The sequence below is a fragment of the Anthonomus grandis genome, chromosome 1, assembly GCF_022605725.1.
Source record: "Anthonomus grandis grandis chromosome 1, icAntGran1.3, whole genome shotgun sequence".
NCBI lineage: Eukaryota > Metazoa > Arthropoda > Insecta > Coleoptera > Curculionidae > Anthonomus > Anthonomus grandis.
In genome coordinates, this window is record NC_065546.1 from 18,206,264 (window position 1) to 18,226,607 (window position 20,344).

General features: G+C 32.5%; 1 protein-coding gene across 1 annotated transcript; it reads left to right on the forward strand.

The window, feature by feature from the left end:
• Nucleotides 1-334: 334 nt before the first annotated feature.
• LOC126735473 (tRNA-dihydrouridine(16/17) synthase [NAD(P)(+)]-like) lies at nucleotides 335-20,038 on the forward strand. The gene is made up of 7 exons (XM_050439476.1): nucleotides 335-843; nucleotides 907-1,066; nucleotides 18,680-18,875; nucleotides 18,944-19,192; nucleotides 19,245-19,506; nucleotides 19,564-19,719; nucleotides 19,778-20,038. The coding sequence occupies exons 1-7, from the start codon at nucleotides 631-633 to the stop codon at nucleotides 19,988-19,990; spliced, it is 1,449 nt and encodes a 482-aa protein (XP_050295433.1). The 5' UTR covers nucleotides 335-630; the 3' UTR covers nucleotides 19,991-20,038.
• Nucleotides 20,039-20,344: the final 306 nt, after the last annotated feature.

A 20,344-nucleotide genomic window follows, 5' to 3' on the forward strand; every position in this document is an offset into this window, starting at 1 on the left:
GAAAGTTTTGGTCGTGAGGGCGCCATCATGCATTAATTTTACTACTCCATTTCCCCTTTGGAAACCGGACACATCGACATGGCGGCGAAACGTGAGTTCCATGGAACCACTTCACGCCGCCTAAGTCCTATGTGGTGGTATTGAACCGGGCGATGCAAGTGGACAACATCTACCACCAAAGGGGTTGCTCTTTTAGTCGCCTTTTACGACAGGCAGAGCATACCGGAGGGCTATTCTACCCCGGCCCTCCTCGGGGAAAAAAAGAATGGTATATTGTTCATTTTAAAATAAAATAAAATTCTATTTAAATATATCTCTCATCACTCTTCAGTAAACCCATCAATTTCTGTAATTCTGCGAATAACTTCAAATATTGCCCAATAGATCAGGTTTAAATTTCCCGCCACATGCCACCCAATGCTCGTCCCCGTCCGTGTCATCAGCGACAACGACAATAGAATTACTGTCTGGTCATTAGGCAACAAGCATTTCTCTTTATTTGTGTTCTATGGTCAAAACTCAAAAAAACTAAAACTAACCTCACTTTTTCAATGTTTAGATGAGAGATTTTTTTTTGCAAATGCAGAAAAAAATTATTGAATAGATTCTCATATTACTGTTCTCGTCACGATGGAATTCTGGAAAGATGCTTTAGGTGGTCCACAAAAAATAGTGGCTCCTATGGTAGATGCGAGTGAATTAGCCTGGCGTATGTTAAGCAGGAAATATGGGGCCCAGCTATGTTATACCCCAATGTTGCATAGTGCTTTGTTTGCCAAAGATATAAAATATAGAACTGATGCACTGGTCAGTTGTGAGGAAGATAAACCCTTAATAATCCAGGTAAACATTAGTTAAGATATCAATGTTATAAAATGATATTTACTATTTTGTTTTATTAATTAGTTTTGTGGCAATGACCCCCAGACAATGTTAGATGCAGCAACCTTAGCACAAGATCATTGCCTTGCTATTGATATTAATTTGGGTTGTCCACAGGCCATTGCTAAACGTGGTCATTATGGAGCTTTCTTACAAGATGAGTGGCCTTTATTAAGAGAAATGGGTGAGTAAAAGATAATACAAACTTATAGGTAGCAAGAGGAAATATTTAATAAGTTTGGAATGTAAAGAGCATTAGCACTGTTAAATATTGAAGATTTTAGGAAAGATTGTCAATTGTAATAGGTGGTTTTTAAGTTTATAATACATTTTAAATACCAACAAAAGTTAATTTCTTATCCTTTTCATAGAAGACACTAGTATCTAGTAGATAAATTCTGGCAGACAATTATTTATTAGTAAATTCTTATATACTAGAAAGGTCCATTTAAATCACATGGTTCATCTTTTTTTTTTTTTAATTGTAAGTAGCATTCTAAATAATGGAAATAAACTATACAAATTAAGGCCAAAGTTTTGTATTGTTTTTATTGTGAGTATTGTAAAAACCATCACTTCAAGACAGCTAAGACATACAAACATTTAAAATTTATGCAGTTGTTATTGACTAAATGATTCTTGATTCTTTTTGTTGATTAAACCATTGTTGTTGACTTATGCGTTGAATTATTATGTCTTATTCACAACCATAATAAGTGATGTCATCCTCAAGGGTTATTCACATTCACATTTTGGGAGAAGTAATAGACAGGGCCGAGCCTAGGGTATTTGCCGCCCGGGTGCAAGAGCTAATTTTGCCGCCTCTTCTGCAGTGATTTTTATAAAAAGTGTTTTGAAAAATGCTCTTACCAAAGTACAACATTTAAAAAAAAGGGTGTAATAAAAAAATCATATTGAATTAAATTCCAAACACACATATATTAATCAATATATCAATATTATCTATACAAAAAATATACATAAAAGCATATATTATTTACTTATATAAGTATTTCTATATTAATATGTAATTACATTGATATAAACACCTAAAGAAAATATATTTTACTTGCATACCAATTTAAAGAAATTAAAAAAAAGTAATTAGAACCCTGGTTTAAATGCTAACATTTACTTTTCTTGCCTTTTTATATGCAAATTCCCTAATTAGGTCGGTAACATCTAAATTAGAAACAATGTCTTCCTCAATGCTTATTATTGATAAATTTGATACTCTTGATTGGCTCATTGTGGATCTTAAGTAGTTATTTATTAATTTTAGTTTGGAAAATGAGCATTCCCCATGAGCTACAGTGACTGGCATTGTTACAAATATTCTTAAAGCAATGAATAAATGTGGAAATATGCCTTTCAAATCGTTAGCAACCAGATATATTAATATTTCTTTGGCCGAGAAAATATTTCTATCATTAATGTAAATTGATATTATGTCGATCTCATTATAGAGGTCCAATCCATTGATGTCCGAATTTTTTGTTTCAGGGTCAGTTAATTTAGCTTCTAAATTCTTACAATAGGTCATTATTTTGGGTTTGGAAAATGCTTTCAAATTGTTTAAAAAACCAAGTAATTCAATATGTTTTTGTAAATCGTGAAATCTCTCATTCAATTTTGAGGTTGAAATATCGAGAATATAAAAAAAAAAAATTTACTTTAAAATTTATTTCTGGAGATTGGATTGGCTCATCCTTGTGTTCATAATCAAAAAACGTTTTTTTTTCCTTGGTCTTATTGAGTGAATGGCTGGAAAGGAAATTTCGTCGTCTACTTCTTCCGCAATGTTCTTAGATTCATTTATCATGTCTAAAAACCCGTTTTCCGATCTCACTTGTGTCAAAAATAATTTGATTTCTTTTAGCATCTGTACAGCTTCTGGTAAAATAACATTAGACTTTTGCAGTGTTTTACTTACTATATTAATTTTTGCCAAAATGTTTTACCAAATAACTAACGAACAAATAAATTTAAATGATTTTATTTTATTTATTAGTGGCATTTCAATATTCTTTATTTCATTATCTCTGCTTTCATCATTAAATAGCGTAAACAGAGCATCATACACTTTTTCTAACTTAAGTCTAAGAGTTTTTATTGCCTCAATACGGCTTTCCCAGCGGGTATCCGATAAGGGCTTTAGCCTGGGCAGCTCTTTTAAGAGAGCATCCCATCTGTAAGTTGAGGCCGAAAAAAAGACATATATTTCCTGAATAATGCTAAAAAAATTAGTTACTTCTAGAGAGCTTTTTGCTGCATCATTAACTACTAAATTTAAACTATGGGTGGCACAGGGTACAAAAAAGGCTCTAGGATTAATATTAAAATTTTTTTTTGTAGGCCATTGTGCTTGCCTTTCATATTTGCTACGTTGTCATAGCCCTGACCTCTCATACCGGCAATATCAATATCCAGTTCTTTTAAATAATTTAATAAAAAATCTGTTAACCCCTGACCAGTAGTGTTTGTAACTTTACAAAATCCTAAAAAATGTTCTCGAATTTCTATACTTTTAGAACAATCATCAATAAAAACGAATCTAACAATAATGGTAATTTGTTCTTGGTGACTAACGTCAGGTGTACAGTCAAGAATGATTGAGAAATATTTGCATAATTTTAAACATTCAACAATACACTTTTTTACTTTTTCTCCTATTAAAAAAATCAATTCATTTTGTATTTTATCTCCCAAATAATGCGGCATTTTGTTCCCATCTTTTTGGATCTTTATCAATATGTTCGGTCATTACAGAATCAAATTTTGCAATCGTCTCAATTAATTTCAGAAAATTACCGTTACCCTTAGCAAATAGTTTTTGACTATTACCCCTAAAAGCTAAATTTTGTCCAGCTAAAAACTGGATAACAGATATTATTCTCTCTAAAATCGAAGTCCATCTTTTTTTTCCATTTGAAATAAATTTTGATTGATAGAGTCCACAGTTAAACCTTTTTCTATTGATTTTTTTAATTCAAGCCATTTCCTAACACTTTCAAAATGCCTCTTACTGGTTTCGTGTCTTTCTAAAGTCCGAGATAAATGTCGCCAGTCACTATAGCCATTCCCCTCATTAAAACTATTATCAGAAACTTTAAATAATTTACAAGGAAAACAGTACACTGAATCTTTAGATTTTGAGTAAATAAGCCAGGTTCTAGGAACTTTTTCATTGTTACTTAAGTTTTTTCAAAGTAAGCAGCGCTAAAACATCTATTTAAATTATTAATGGGATAAATAATATTTTTAATTTGAACAGGTCCTATTCCTAAAATCAATAATCTAATATTATCCGTTAATATTTCGGGCCAATATGCTGGATCTTTAAATCGTTCTTCATTTACCTGAATAGCTTCAATGTTCTCAGTTTGTGTATTTGCTGGCGTATTCGTCGAGTGATCATCTTGTTTCAGTTCATCTCCTGATGGTTGTTGATCTCCATCATTTGGTTGTTCTACATCGGCATCGGCTTCAGTTGACGTCAAAGGTTGAACATCCGGCCTTTGGCTTGTTGAAGGTTGAGGTTGTGCCGGTTGTGGGTTCGTTGATGACGCAAAAAACTTTTTTAACGAACCTGCTAACCGCCTGTCATCTTCCTTTTTTTCTAGCTTCCTTTTTCGGTATTGGGAACCAGAAAGCCTCTTTCGACCATCAGCCATCTAAATCAACAAATATTTTTTTTAGAATTGGCACAAAAATCAGACATTACTTTTTTCAATGAAAAATTGCTTAAGGCATGAAGTTCTAAATATTTGGAAAATATTAATAACATATTTTAAACTTACCGTTAACAACACAAACACAATTTTTATATAAAATGTATTAAAAATAAACACTAATCGACAAGTCGCTTTAAAACTCGCAAATTAAAATAAATTAAAAACAAAAGGGTGGGAATTTCTAAACATTACACCCCCGCTTATTTCTGCAGCTCCAAAATACATATTATTTATTACACAAAAGTATTCTTCAAGAAATAAATTTCGAGGAATTACTATTGGTGGTACTTTACGCGGCTCTTCTAATTACGCCGCCCTTATAACATCATCAGCACCGGCGGCGCCCGCCCTGGCTGAACCCACCATAATTGCGGTGCTATTGTTTTTATTATTTGGTCCTGGTACCTATTTATTTATCTATATAGATTATTATTATTATAGCAACGATTCGGGGAACAATGCTCGGTTTCAGTAAACATTGTATTCTGTTGGCGCCTTAATTATACGTTTTAAATTTTATAAATTTTTGTTATTTTTTTTTTTTTTTATTACTTGGCGCTTTTTTATTTTATTTTTCGGATATTTTGCCGCGCCAAATGAGCGCCGCCCGGGCGGCGCACCCCCGGCAGCATATTCGTAAATACCCGACGCGTTATGGACTCGAGATATTTCGGCTGCGCCCGAACATCGTTAGGTAAATACCTGACATATCATGACGACACGTCTGTTATTTATCTTTTGTGTTGTGTTTTGTCTTTTAATTTTTAGTCATTTATTTGGGTTTCAAATTCAAGGCTGTGAACAAGTAACACGTGTTTTCTGAAAGCAGATAGTACACATAAAATAAAAAATGCGTGATTTAGATGATCTACCAAAAAACTATGAGTATAACGCAATAATTGAGGAAGGTATTCAATGTATTATGACCAAATTTAGGTCAAAAGAAGATGTCGAGGTAAGTAAAATTCTAGGTAAATATATAGCTAACTCGGGAATTTTCGTAACTGGCGTAATTAAGAGGATTAATTAGATAATAATTATAAAGCTTAATAAACAAAAAGGATAATATAATTAGGACTATAAATTAGGCATGGGATGCAAGGGAAACAAGATACAATCTTGGCATCTTCGATGTCACATGTTGATAGATTTTTGTTTACTTTACGGGTCATTGACCTTCGTGAATACTATTTATTTTATTGCTTTATAACATTAGCTCTGTTTTGTAGTGATCATATTATTTTACTTCTCAAGAAGTGTATGGGTTTATAAAAAAACTGTTTTTTTTTAAGCAAAAATTTTATGAAAATTGACGCGGTCGATATGTGGATGCGCGGAAGAGGACGAAAATTACGTAAAAAAATAGCTGAATAAAAGTAGGCAAATGATACATCAAAATACGTGGAATATCGGGTAGCCAGAAATAATACACGAATCATGCGGGCTAGAAAATAATACACGAATCATGCAAGCTGTGGAAATTGGTAATGTGAATACTCCAATACTCCAACACCTTAACAATGGACCAATTAGTATTGAAGACAAAAAAAAGAGGTATCTAGAACATTGTGACACAATGCTAAAATATTTAGAAGAAGATCCAGAGAACTTTGTTCCTGCTATTAATACATATTTGGAAAATATAAAAAAATACGTAGGTTCAAAAACTACTTTACTTAATGGTTTATTCACTGCTTTTAAGTGGAAAGGTATCCCAGCTAAAAACTTGTCCAAAAACAAATGTCGTCGTCGTGGTAAACGGATTACAGTTCAGCCGACTTCAGTAGCACGTCGTCGATGTGGAACTAAAAAAAAAGTTGCTGTTGGTAGAACCTCAGGAGTCATAAAGAAAAGAAATACCAAGTCCCATTGTCTGAAAACATGTGTTGCAAAAAATACAGCTTCGGGAATCAATAAATCAAAAAAATAAATCTGTCTAAAATTAAGCCTAAAAAGTTTTGTTTATTCAGGGTGACCCAACTTTACCTAGGAATATTTTAAATTTTAATAAAAGTGAACAATTTTGGTTTTCAAATTTTTTTTTAAATTTTTCATTGATTTCGAAATAAATGAAATTAGTAGTAAGTAAAAGTATTTATAATACTTTTACTTACTACTAAAAAATTTCTTCTTTTTTAATTTCTCTTCTAATTTTATTATACAGCAAATAACGCGTCAGTTACATAAGTTTGATCCGTCTGGTATATAATAAAGCTAGTTCGAGTGGATCACGCGTCAGGTAATAAGTCTAATGCGTCTGCTATGTAACGAAACTACTTCGGGTGGATTATACGTCGGGTATTTACGAATATGCCCCCCGGCACGGCTCGGCTCTGGTAATATATTAAAAAAATCACTGTATTTGGTTATACTTTGCAAAGTATAGACCTTTATATTATTGTACCCTATGTATGTGTACATTTCTTTATAACTTGTGTTGTATTTTAACTTTTAACTAAATGCAACTTTTTTATGTGTTTAAAGTAAGTTACCTATGAAGTACACTTATTACATGATGAGTTTAGCACAAAAGATGCCTGTTGCACTTTATAGAAAAATATTACTTAGATAAAAGTTTTTACAAAGAATATTAAGAGTCATTAAGAAATTTTATATGTACCAGTAATTAGTTGATAAAAATCTATATTATTTACCAATTCTATCCATAAATTTTTAAAACTGTTAGATTTTCTTTATTTTAAGATTTAAAAAAATTTTAAACCTAGCCTTTAATATATAATGTCGTTAAGAGTTAACAATAAGGCTTTGGATCAATAAGCAATTTTTTCTATGTGGTGAATTTATTTCTAATTTTAAAAAACTGATGACCATTTTTTCCCTTATATGCCTATTTTTTTCCAAACACATGTCATGAAAAAAAAATTAAGTGTAAATATTTCTTTAATACCCCAATCTCAAAATTAAGAATATTACTGCACTTAGAAATGTATTTAATTTTTACCACAGCTATTATAAATTCTGGGTCTTTTAAAGTGTGTACATACTGGGTGACCCAATAAGTCTGTCCTATCTTGGGAACCATCCATCATATGACTTGGGCATAAAAAAAAAAATTGGTAAATTAGTCATGAAGAATTTCTGGAAAATATTTTCAAGCTCTAAAAAAGGCCACCAGAGGGTGTAACTGCTATCTTCAATTTTAAAATAGCATTTTCTTTAAATTTCACATAATAACCAGATTTTTTTTCCATAGAGAAACAGTTTATTTATAGTTTTAGTAAAAAAAATCAGGTAAACTAGTCAAAATGAAAAAGGAGCCACTTGGAAAAAAAAATTTGCAATAGTTTTTTGCAAAGTTATCATTTTCTGCTTTAATTGTGAAAGACTACTGTTAATATTGTAAATGTCTTAGACTTGTTGCATATGTTGTTTAGAAATAAAAAAATCAAATGTCAATAAATAAAACTATTCTTAGTAGTGAGTATGCCCTCCTCTGGCTTTGATAACTTTAGCACAAGGATTGGGCATATTCTGAATCAAGTTTCTGATCAACTCCTGGAGTAGTTGTTCCCATTCTTGAATAAGAAGCTCTTCAAGTTGGTGGATATTTTGTATAGGCTGCCGCTCTAATAATCTTCGTCCCAATGTATCCCACAGATGTTCGATGGCATTGAGATCTGGACTGTTAGCCGGCCATTCCATAGCTTCAATATTATGGTCATTTAAAAAAGTTGTTGTTATCCTAGCAACGTGTAGTCTGGCATTGTCGTGTTGTAAAACTGATCCAATTTTATTCGCAAAAGGAATTACATGTGGTGTTTAAATTTATCCTAAGTAACGTAATGCCGTTAAGGAACCGTTTGCAATTACCACTAACTCGGTGTACGCCTATTTAAACATATACCAGCTTATCTCATAATAGACCCTCCGCCAAACCGAACAGTTTCTCGCACAGCTGAGTCCGAACTCATCCATCAATGTGATGTAAGCAGAATCTGAACTCATCTGTAAGCAAAACATTACTCCATTGTGATATTATCCAATGACGGTATGCTCTGCTGTTAAACCGGCCATACAACTAAGACTGATGAAGTCTATTACATACTGTTTGATTAGAAATCCTAGTTCCTATTGTGGCTGCTAACTGATTTTAACGCACCCAGAGGGTGGTTGCATCTAGATATTCTTCAGGGATAGCACACCTTAAATGTGATGTACCTCAAGGGTCAGTGTTAGGTCCTATTTTATTTGTATTATATATTAATGACTTAAGCTCTCTACCACTGCAAGGACTAGTGGTTCAGTTTGCCGATGATACTACAATTCTGTGGCATAACAAAGATCAAAAAGTAATTAGATCTCTCATATTAAAGAGTGGTGGATCTGCCATCAGGTTGTATTCAATGTTGATTCAATGAAGACTTTTATTCTGGGCTTTAAGTGTAATGTGGAGGGTTTTTTGTTTAATGAGCAGAGCCAACTACATGGTGGGGATTATTGTCGATTTCTGGGCCGCTTCATTGATGAGAGTTTAAGGTTTGACAACCATGTTTTGAGCCTCGCTGTTAAACTTTCTTCTGGTTGTTTTTCAGGGCTGCCAGGCATGAGTAGGGGGGGTTGGGTTGGGTTGGGTTGTTTTACTCGTTCAGTTTATTTTGCCTTAATAGACTGGCATATCCGGTATGGGTTGCCATTTTGGAGTTTGTGCTCCAAATGGTAATTTGGAGCACAAACTTGTTGAGTCTCTTGTAAACTTTTTTTTGTAGCTGAAAGAATTTTAACAGTTTTCTCACTCTTTATATTGGAAACTGCTACACTCATACATAAGTTCCTTAGTCCACCATCTTGCACCAGTCATAATTTTCGTCAAGTAAACAACTTATCTCTTCCAATCCCCACCTCCTCACTTACAAGAAACTCTCCTATATTTATTAGTAGTAAAAAATTTAATCATGTTCCTTTTTCGATTAGGACTGTTACAGACCTTAAAAAGTTTAGGAGGAAACTAAAGAAATTAATCTTACCAAAAGCTTACTACAGCATTGAAGAGTATTTTAACGACTCATTTTAATATTTAAAATTAATGATGTGTCTGTTGATCAGATTTTTTTTTTATTCTTGTTTTATGTTAATTCTTGCCTTTTCTTTTTTTCTTTTTTTAGGTTTTTCTTTGATGATATCAAATATATTCCTATTTACAATCAAAATGGATTCTGTATCCTGTTTTAACTTTAATCAATTAGCCTTCTTCGAATAATATCATAAATTAAATACCGAGTCCATGCTCTGTTTACAGCGGCCCGAGTGGCTATATTGTAGCATTATTTTTATTGTGACTTGTTTATGTATCAATAAAGCAGAAGGAATTCCCCGTATCATCGATTTTGCATTGCTTATTTGCTGTTATGGATGAAAAATTTAAATTTAGATGTGGTGCTATGAAAACGCATAGTAGCTATATATGTGTGAACTGCTTTAATTTCTGTCACCATACCTGTCTTAACAGAGATATGAAAAGCCATCAAAAACTGGAAGAACATAAAATACTTTGTTTTTCAGAATATTTTGAATCTCATAATAAAACAAAAACCACAATTTGTGCACTTATGAACTAGCTAGAAGTGGGGAGGCAAACTAACTACAAGATAAAATCTCAACTAGATCTTAAAGCCGAAGACCATTCATATGATAATTATTGCTGATCTTCATAAAGAGATACATTTCCAGGAGTCAAGTCAGACATTGATAGATTAAACACCCCATGTCTGAGACAATATTCCACCATAATTACTTTACCCTAGCATTTCTTAATATTTAGCCTGTGAGTTCAAAGCTAAGTGACTTAGAACAATTTTTAGAATCAGTAAATTTTCCTAGTGTATTGATTGTTGATGAACACTGGTTGAGGTCTGATGATTTCCAAATCCTCACCTGGCAATTTGTACATGGTGGTACACTCATTATGATGGAAAATTCTTTTTGAAGTAAATTTATATTTATTACTGTTGATAGTTTTGATGATTTATTAAGTGAAAAGGTTTGTTAGTTTTGCGTTCTATTTAGCAGTTAGTTAAATTTGTATATTTTAGGACTCTATAGATCCCCATCTGGTAATTTAAATTTATTGCTGGAAAATCCAGAAATATTATTAAGTAAAAATTCAGTCAATGCCAGGATAATTTTGACTCGCGGTCTAAATGTAAGTTTTCTAGAAAAATGTAACGCATCTAATCACGGGCTACTTGACCTATTAAATTCATTCAGTTTTAAGATGCACATGGATCAGTCAAGCTGGTTTTCAGTTTTTTCTTCATCAATAATGGATTCCTTTTGTACAAATTTTAATTTCCAATGCGGTGTAGAACTATCAATGCATGTTTATCTGACCATGAAGCGATAGACTTTGTATAGTTTAGATGAAGTTACTTGGACAAGTATAAAAACTAAAAACGTTTAGCACGCCGCGTTTGCTTTATAAGGCATTGGCGTGCATATAATTTTTGTTTCTCTGGCTTAATATATATAGTAAAAATGTTATTTTACAACGAACAAAAACATTTATCAAGTCACGCAAAAGTCGTGGTTAGGTTTAATGACACATATTTTTTACACAGTTTTTTTTTTAATTATTAAAAAAATTGTCGAAAAGGTGGATGGTTTGTTGTAACACAGGTATAAAATAATGCCGTGGCCGTGCTGCAATAGAATATTGTTATAATTGCCTCCGCTGATATTTGTTTCGATAAGCCCAAAAATTCCCGCTGAACAATGAATTTTCATTAAAATGAAATTGACAATGAAATTTTTGGACTTATCGAAATCAAATATAAGTGAAGTTAGCTACATATTCATAATTTTGCACCCAAATTTTTTTACGTCCAAAATGCTTACCTATTTAGTTAGCGTCACTATCTATCTCTTCAGAACTGGATTCGTCATTGGCATGAATTATAATTGGATTCATTCCCGGTATCCATTATATCTAATTAAATTATTGTATTTAAGACTTATTGAACTTACATTAAAGTAAATATAACGAAAGGTTTCGTTAAAAATTTAAGTTCAAATATATTTTAAATATGTGAATAAGTCTATTTTCTTCTTCTTTTCAATATTTGAGCGTATGAGATAGTATTTTCTAAATTGATATTTAATATAAGTGACTCGTTAATTTTAATGTCAAAAATTCAATTTAACCTTGAATTTTTATCTTAAAAAACGGTACTGTATTTGTTTTTATTAAGCAAATATTAATGATATTTTTTAACGTACATTGTATTTAAAAATTATAATTCAGGTTTAAAATATATTCAGGTCAAAAATGACACGTGTTAAGAAATTAATACTCTCTTAAAATTTGATCGGTAAAACGATCATAAACTAACACATTATGAAATGCCTAAAAATATTTACCACACTATTCGATTCATTATCACTAGTATCAAAAGGCCGCAAAAATGACATTTTTATTGTTCAAAAGTTGAGACGAAAGGAAATACAACAAAACATTAACAGTATATAACAAATAGAATAACAAGAACTACAGTATAATATAAACGCGAAACCGATTTTATTACTGTGAGCTAAGTCTGCACCATGCTAATTTTAACACACAAAATTCAAAATTGTTTTAATTATTAACATATACAGACCTATATATTAATGCACGCATCTTAAGAAATGGTTGATTCTTCGCAACATTATTTCCACGTACAAAAGGGGTGGTCCAATAGCGCCCCAACAAGAAATATAAATTTAAATATTTTTAATACAAATTTTCAAATGGCACATTTTTAGGCTCAAAAATGCGAAACTTTGCCCTAAATTTAACCATCTTCGTATCTCTTATACTTACCGAGATCCCAATAGTGAGCTAGCAATTTGTAACACGTCGTATAGTATATAATATCTAGTAAAAAATGACGTTTATAAATAATAAAACGCAATAAAAGTTAATATTTTACTTATAATTGTTTATTTGAAGAAAACTGTGAAATAACAATAATGAAACGTATAAAATAATTGCATTTCCTATTTTCAAGCGACTCTGTTTCCTATTCCCGGCCCGTCCACAATTCTCGTATCTTCGTCTGTTTCACGTTATCCGCGCCGAACTTGCCTATCTTTATCTGACAAATATTAATTGTTGAACGGGCCGGAGGCTGTGGAAAGACTCGAATCGACCGTAAATTTATACAGGAATCGATCACTAAATATCGTAATATATTTTGCAGTTTATTTTAATGTGTATATGTAGTATGTTGATTGTATTTTGTACATACTCAATTTTGGAGCTTGACCAAGTAACTTCACCTAAAATATACTAGGGCCAATTTTCACAAATTTTCCTTTCTTTGCAATAAATCAAAAGCGAATAACGTTTTGGCCACTAACTCTCTGGATAGCTATCATCAGGTAGTTATAAATAATTTTAATATTGCTTTTCCTATTGACAATATAAACAAAGGAAATAGAAAACCTTTGTATACAAAAGGTCTATGAGTATCTGGAAGAAATATGCGCTCTCTTCTCTACATAAGGAAATACTCTATGAACAATGTCTCATTTTTAAATCATTTTAATACATGCCGAAGAGTCTACAGAAACTTTATTATCATAGCAAAGTGGACCTATCAAAACAGAATAAATAATTCCGCCAATAGAGCAAGTGAATCTTGGAAAATTATAAATAATACAAGGGCATTAGAAAAAATAATGCCCTTTGTTCCTTCAAGCACCTTAGATTGCAATGTCCTCAATTCGTTGTACGGTAATGTTGCTAGTACCTTTCAGCAAATATCTCAGAGGACATATGCCTCAGGAGCTATCTTAACAATGTGGTAGTGGCTGAATCTTTCTTTTATGCTCCAACGAATGAAGATAAGCTTAAAAGCTTATTAAATAATATAATTAACAAAAGTTGGGATGGGCTTTCACTAAAGTCATTCTTGGTCTCACCTCCTGTATCTTGCATGTTTTGGCTGAGGCAGTTAACTTTTCATTTGTGTCCAAAAATCTCATCCATTATTCTCTAAGAGACCAATATACAAAATTGACGAAAAACAAAGAAAAACACAAAGTCACGGTCTCACAACAACACTTGTTGTGAGACTTGTTAACAACACTTGTTGTGAGACCGTGACTTTGTGTTTTTCTTTGTTTTTCGTTAATTTTCATTTGTGTCTGGCGTTTTCCCGGCTTGCTTAAAGAGAGCAGTGGTTATTTATCTTTACAAGGAGGGTCAACATAATTATCCTGCCAATTTTAGACCCATTACTGCCTACTTTGGCCAAGATTGTGGAAAGTCTTGTTAAGGTGAGGATGGTTTCATCCTGAAATAGGCTTGGCCCATTAAGTTTTCAACAGTTTGGCTTTCGAAAATCTAAGAGTACGAAAGATGCTATTTTTAGTTTTCTAGAACACCTTTATAACAGTCTGAACCCTGATGAGGTTGCGGCACGAGTGTTCTGTGACTTGTCAAAGTGATATTAGATTATTGGATGGTTTTAGAGGAACTGCCCTTAAATGGTTTCACGCTTATCGTTCACATTGCGTTGAGGCAGTTAAGTTTAATGATCTTTTTAAGGGACTTAATATAAATGTAGGTATGCCGCAGGGATCAGTGATTGGTCCTGTGCTTTTCTCATTTATGTGAATGATTTTCCATAATTACAGATGGCAAAATTGTTTGCAGATCATACCACTATCCTTTGGAATGACTCAGTTATTGCTCAAATGCAGGGTAATATAAGAACAGATTTGTTGAAAATAAAAGACTGGTGTGACGCAAATTGTGTGACATTCAATGTTTCTAAGACTAATATTCTAAATTTCAAATGTAAAACCTATGGTATTTATACAATAATAGCAATATGAATGAACAAACAATACAATGAACCCAATACCATGCCATTCTTTAGTAAGTTTTTGGGTATGACAAAAATGTGTCCCAAGTTATTGTCACCAATCTAAACTTTTCCATTGCCAGATGTGCATATTTTGCGATTATTGAGTTCTATTTTCCATATGGATCCTGCTTTTTTGGGTTCATGCTCAAATTACCTTTTTACTTCACTATTTGTTTTGCCGAAAAGGGCCATTAGGTATCTATAAGCTCCGTGACTCTTGTCGCTCTTTATTCCTGACTCATAATATTTGATTTCTGTATTGTCTCTTTATTCTGGAAACAGTTTGTTTAATTAAAAAAAAAACAAGCACTAAAATTAGGCAAACAGTAGAACACTCGACAAAATTACCTGCTGAGGCTACCGATTCCTCACTCTGAACTTATATGTGGCTGTTTTGTATATGGAGGTAAGAAGTTATTTAATAATCTTCCACTAGAAATAGGAAAACTTAAGACTGAAAAAAGCATACGTTCAAAAACAAAAGAATTTATCGCCCATAAAGCTTATTATAGTTTAAGGGAATTTTTTAATGATTTAGGCTAATCATTAAGTATTCTTTATGATTTACATTTTGATCTAGTTTTGTTGTAACTTATTCTAATGTCTGTGAATTGTATTATGTTTTGCCTTTGTCTATAACTTCTATGCTTAAATTCACAATAAAGCATCTTTTGAATTTGAGTTTCCAAGGCAACGGTTCCCGAGATATGGCGGCAGAACAGTCTTATTGGGTCATTCAGTAATAACTTTAATTATTTTTAACTTAAGTGTTATATTAAGTTACAAGGAAAAACAAGAATTTTAATAATAATTAAAAAAGTATGAGAACAAATTGGAAAAATATAAAAAAAAAGAAGGGAATAATGATTCACTTGAACTCTTAAGGATGTTTCCAAGCAACTAAATGATCCTTTTATAATTGTAAATCATGTGTAAATAAGTTTTTTCTTATGATCTGTCTAAATATTCTTTCTGATATTTATAAAAATATTTATACATTTTTATAATTACACACAGGTTTTTTTAATCACTAATCAAGAAATTTGCAAAATAGTAATGACATCAAACAACAAGAACAAAAACAAAAGTAAGGACACAAAGTCACGGTCTCATCCAATCTATATAATTTCTTAAAAAAGCTTAAAAGCTACACGTGTTTCGCTCCTGTCGGAGCATCATCAGGCCTAGACCTACACAGATCACATTACAACATAGGTAGTAGGTGTAGGTCTAGGCCTGATGATGCTCCGACAGGAGCGAAACACGTGTAGCTATTAAGCTTTTTTAAGAAATTATATAGATTGGATGAGACCGTGACTTTGTGTCCTTACTTTTGTTTTTGTTTTCGTTTGGTCTCTTAGAGAAAAATGGATGATACGTTTCTATTTTCTAAACAACAAGAACTCAAAGGCAATAGACCTGTCAGTATATTGTTTTCACCAACTGATTTAATTACCAGAGTTTATAAAAAATACTTTATTTCATATATTAACAAAATTCAATCTCATACAATTTACAAAAAGGGTGCACTTCATGATAGAAGACATATAGACCAATTTCAATTTCAAATGTAAAAAAAAAATTTTTAGAACAACGAATAGATTAACAAATTTGCTTGAAAAAAATTCCAATTAACTAAAATGATTTTATTATGGGTAGATTAAAAGAAATAAAGAAATTTACAAAGCAACACTTAACATTACGAATTTCCTTAATAATAAGCACTTGACAATGACAATGTCTATAAATCGGTCAAGCATTTGATAGTGTTCATTGTGCTGTCTTGCGCAAGAATTAGAAAATTATTGAACGGCAAGAAATTCTGCAGAATTTAATTCTTAGGCCACTTTTGTACAGTTTGTATTCTATAAGTTTTAGAAATACAATAAATTAAAGTACAATCGCTTTAAGAAAAGTGCCAAATTGGAAATAATGATTAATATATTAATAGATGATAGAACTAGAAAGCTTATATATAAGAATTTTATATATGATCTTTCAGCTGATATCTCTAAAAATCTCTCTAAATAAAACTCTATTCGTTAGGAGTTTTATCAATTCATGTAGATCCAGCTATCACAGCGTACAGTGCATTTGTATACAGGGTGTTTCAGAACTATGGGATCAAACTTTTGGGGGTTGTTCAGTGCAACAGTAGAATCCTTTTGAGTATAGGAACCCATATCCGGAAATGCGTCACTACGCCACTACGGCCCTAAGACGCGTTAAAATTTATAAAAAACATTAATTACCTAAATAGGATCTGCCGCATTTATTTTTACCTTTTGTACATGATACGATAACAACAATTGTTTAAAATCAACGCTTATCAATGTCAATTCTCAATGTCATGTTTAAAAATTTTATAGCTTACAATTTTTAAACATTTATTGCTAATGGAAAACTTTACCAATCAAGAATTGGCGGATATGCATTTGGCATACGGAGCAACAAACTGCAATGCACGAGCATCGCGGTTGTCTCATGAACGTTATCCCTAACGACAGCATCCTGGATACAAAAAGTTTATTGCGGTTCATCGGCGGCTCGCTGAGACAGGCATGTTTAAAACCAATATGCATGATACTGGTGTTGCTCGAACCGTAAGAACGGTCGAATCGAAGAAGAGGTGCTTCAGCGAGTTGCCGATGAACCATTAAATAGCACACGTGACGTCGCTAAGAATATGAATACGAGTAACGCTTCTGTCTGGCGGGTACCACACGAGCAACAACTCCATCCTTACCACTTCCAGAAAGTTCAAGGTATGACTGCAGCCGATTATCATCCTAGAGTTCAATTTTCTCGATGGCTTCTGGATCACACCATTGCATAACCAAATTTTTTACGATATGTTTTGTGGACCGATGAAGCCTCTTTCACAAGACATGGTATTTTTAATAGTAGGAATAGCTATGTTTGAGACGAAGGAAATCATGCAATTTTTCCAAGAAAACATCAGAATCATTGGTCTGTCAACGTATGGGCAGGCATTGTTGATGATTATTTAATTGGGCCATACCTTCTACCGGAACGGTTAACAGGACCTATTTATCTGCGTTTCTTGGAGGAAGTTCTCCCAGAACTCCTTGAAAATGTTCCACTAAACGTTAGACAGCAAATGTGGTTTCAGCGTAATGGAGCGCCGACTCACTTTCCTGTACAAGTACGCGAGTAATTGGCTCAGCGGTTTGGGCACCGTTGGATTGCCAGAGGTGGAGCAGTTCCTTGGCCTCCTAGGTCACCCGATTTAACGTCGCTCGATTTTTTCTTGTGGGGACAGGTAAAGTCTTTAGTCTACGAAACTCCAGTAGAATCAGAGCTAGACTTAATTGGACGAATAACAGCAGCATTTAAAATCATTCAAAACGAGGATCAAATTTTTGTGTGTCCGTGTAGTCCGTCGAAGTCATGTGCGGCATTTAAATCGGTGTATTGAGGTTGGAGGAAGACATTTTGAACAATTGTTGTGATGGTATCATATACAAAAGGTAAAAATAAATGCATCAGATCTTATTTAGGTAATTAATATTTTTTCTAAATTTAAACGCGTCTGCCGGAGGGCCGTAGTGGCGTAGTGACACATTTCCGGACATGGGTTCCTATACTCAAATGTTGCACTGAACGACCCCTAGAAGTTTGATCCCATAGTTCTGAAACACCAGGATTAGATATATTTTAAAGAATTTTAGGGGATGTTGAACGTATTTATATTGCAAAAAAGTGTATATATTGTGTTTTTCACAAATATTTTAGCTGAAATCCTTTTTTTGTAAAAAATATAATTCTCATTCTTATATGTATATTAGATTGTATATAAAAATAGAGAGCTTTGTTACAGATATAAAACAAGATTACCATAACTATCCTATTAGACCAAAGTATTATTTAAAGACAGAAAAATTTAATTATACAAATGATCAGCATATAACTATTACGATTTATAATCATGTTACAGTGTAACGAATAAAAAGACAACTTTTCTAAAGAAAACGGGCATCAGTCAGAAAAATTATTCGATCTAATCCATTTTTTAAGGACTTAGAACTAGATAGTATAATTATTAATTCATTATTTTCTCTTTTTTTTCCCACAGCAGTCAAACAGCTCCTATGAATTGAAAGTTAATGTACATGAAAATTATTTAGATGTTGATCTTTAGTTCTATAAAATACACTATTGTATACTTTTTAGTGAGTTTACTTAGTACAAACCTAAAGGTTCCAGTAACATGCAAAATTCGAAGATTTGAAACCAAAGACAAAACAATCCAGTATGCAAAGATGCTGGAGTCAGCAGGTTGTAAAATGTTGACGGTGCATGGGCGAACCAGGGAGCAAAAAGGCCCTTTGACAGGTCTAGCAGATTGGAGCTATGTCAAGGCAGTGAGGTAGGTCAGTTAGAAATTTATTGATAATAATTAAAAAAACTATATTTTGGCAACATTCATATCTTCAGAGAAGCTGTTAACATTCCGGTGATATCAAATGGCAACATCCAAAACATGCAAGATTTGGAAAGATGTTTGAAAGAAACGGGGGCTGTGGGCGTAATGACTGCAGAGGGAAACCTGTATAACCCTGCTATATTTCTATATCATAACCCACCTTCCTGGGAACCCGCTCTAGAGTATTTGGATTTGACCGAAAAGTATCCTTGTCCTAATAGCTATATCCGAGGACATCTATTTAAATTGTTTCATCATATGTAAGAAATTATATTACTCATGTTTTCTTTTGTTTTTACTTATTAATTTCAGTTTGTCTCTTTCACAAAACAACCCATTGAGAATTGAACTAGGAGCAGCAAACACTTTAGAACAATTTAAAAATATAAGTAATAAAATTAAGTCTATGTATGAAAAATTTCATAATGGTGAAGAAACTTGGCCATTTTCTTCAGAAGAAGGAACCTCAAATTTAGTGTTACCGCCATGGTTATGTCAGCCATATGTAAGAGACAGTCCTGAAAACCATGTTAAAAAGGTGGAAGACAAAAAAAAGGAGGCAGAGGAAAGATTGGTAAGAATATTTGTTAATTGATGAACAGAATCTGGGTTATTGGGTGTTTTTTGTTAGCTAGATGGGGCTAAAAGACAATACGAAGACTCAGAAGGAAATGTGATAAGCAGGAAGAAAATGAAAAAACTAAGAAGGATAAATAGACGGCCTGAAAAGCCTGAAAATTGTTCTGAAAGGCCTATGGAGAAATGTTCTAATTGTGAAAATCCATTGGTAAGTATAATATTAAAGTAACATTCATCATTGGAAAGTATAATTATTATATTTTTAGGGATTTAAGTGTGGATACAAGCTTTGCAAAAAATGTTGTAAGGATAAGTGCTTTTTAGAAAATTTAGATTGTGAAGGACACAGGATTTTAGTAAAAACGAGAAGGGAAATGGCCAAAGCATTTGCAGACAAGAGAAAAAATTGTAAGGATTGTAAAAAAGTTGCTGTTAGTGATATGGTAGTAAGCAGTAACAATAATGAGACACAATTTTAATAATTAGGACATATTTATACTCAATGAATTAATATATTTTTAAATGGATGTAGTCTTATTTAATTGGAATGTGTTGGCTGTAATTTTTTTGTTTTAATTTAAAGCATACAGATAAAAATATATAGAAATCACAAAACAGTTTTACTACTAACCAAAACTCTTGCAAGTAAGTAAATGGTAATATGAAATATAGGATAAAAAAGGAGTGGCGTAGAGACTAAAAAAAATGAAGATTCCGCGTCCAAATTCTTGACCGAAAGTACTTAAAAAATATATTTTTGGAGCATTTGTAACCTGTTAAAAATTAAGTGGGGTGAAACCGAATGTAGAAACAAAAAGTATTTAAAGAACAAA

Coding starts and splice junctions, on each gene's coding strand:
- LOC126735473 (XM_050439476.1), top strand. CDS start 631: ATGGAATTCTGGAAAGATGCTTTAGGTGGTCCACAAAAAATAGTGGCT. Junction 18,876..18,943: donor AGCTATGTCAAGGCAGTGAG/GTAGGTCAGTTA, acceptor TCATATCTTCAG/AGAAGCTGTTAACATTCCGG. Junction 19,507..19,563: donor AGGAGGCAGAGGAAAGATTG/GTAAGAATATTT, acceptor GTTTTTTGTTAG/CTAGATGGGGCTAAAAGACA.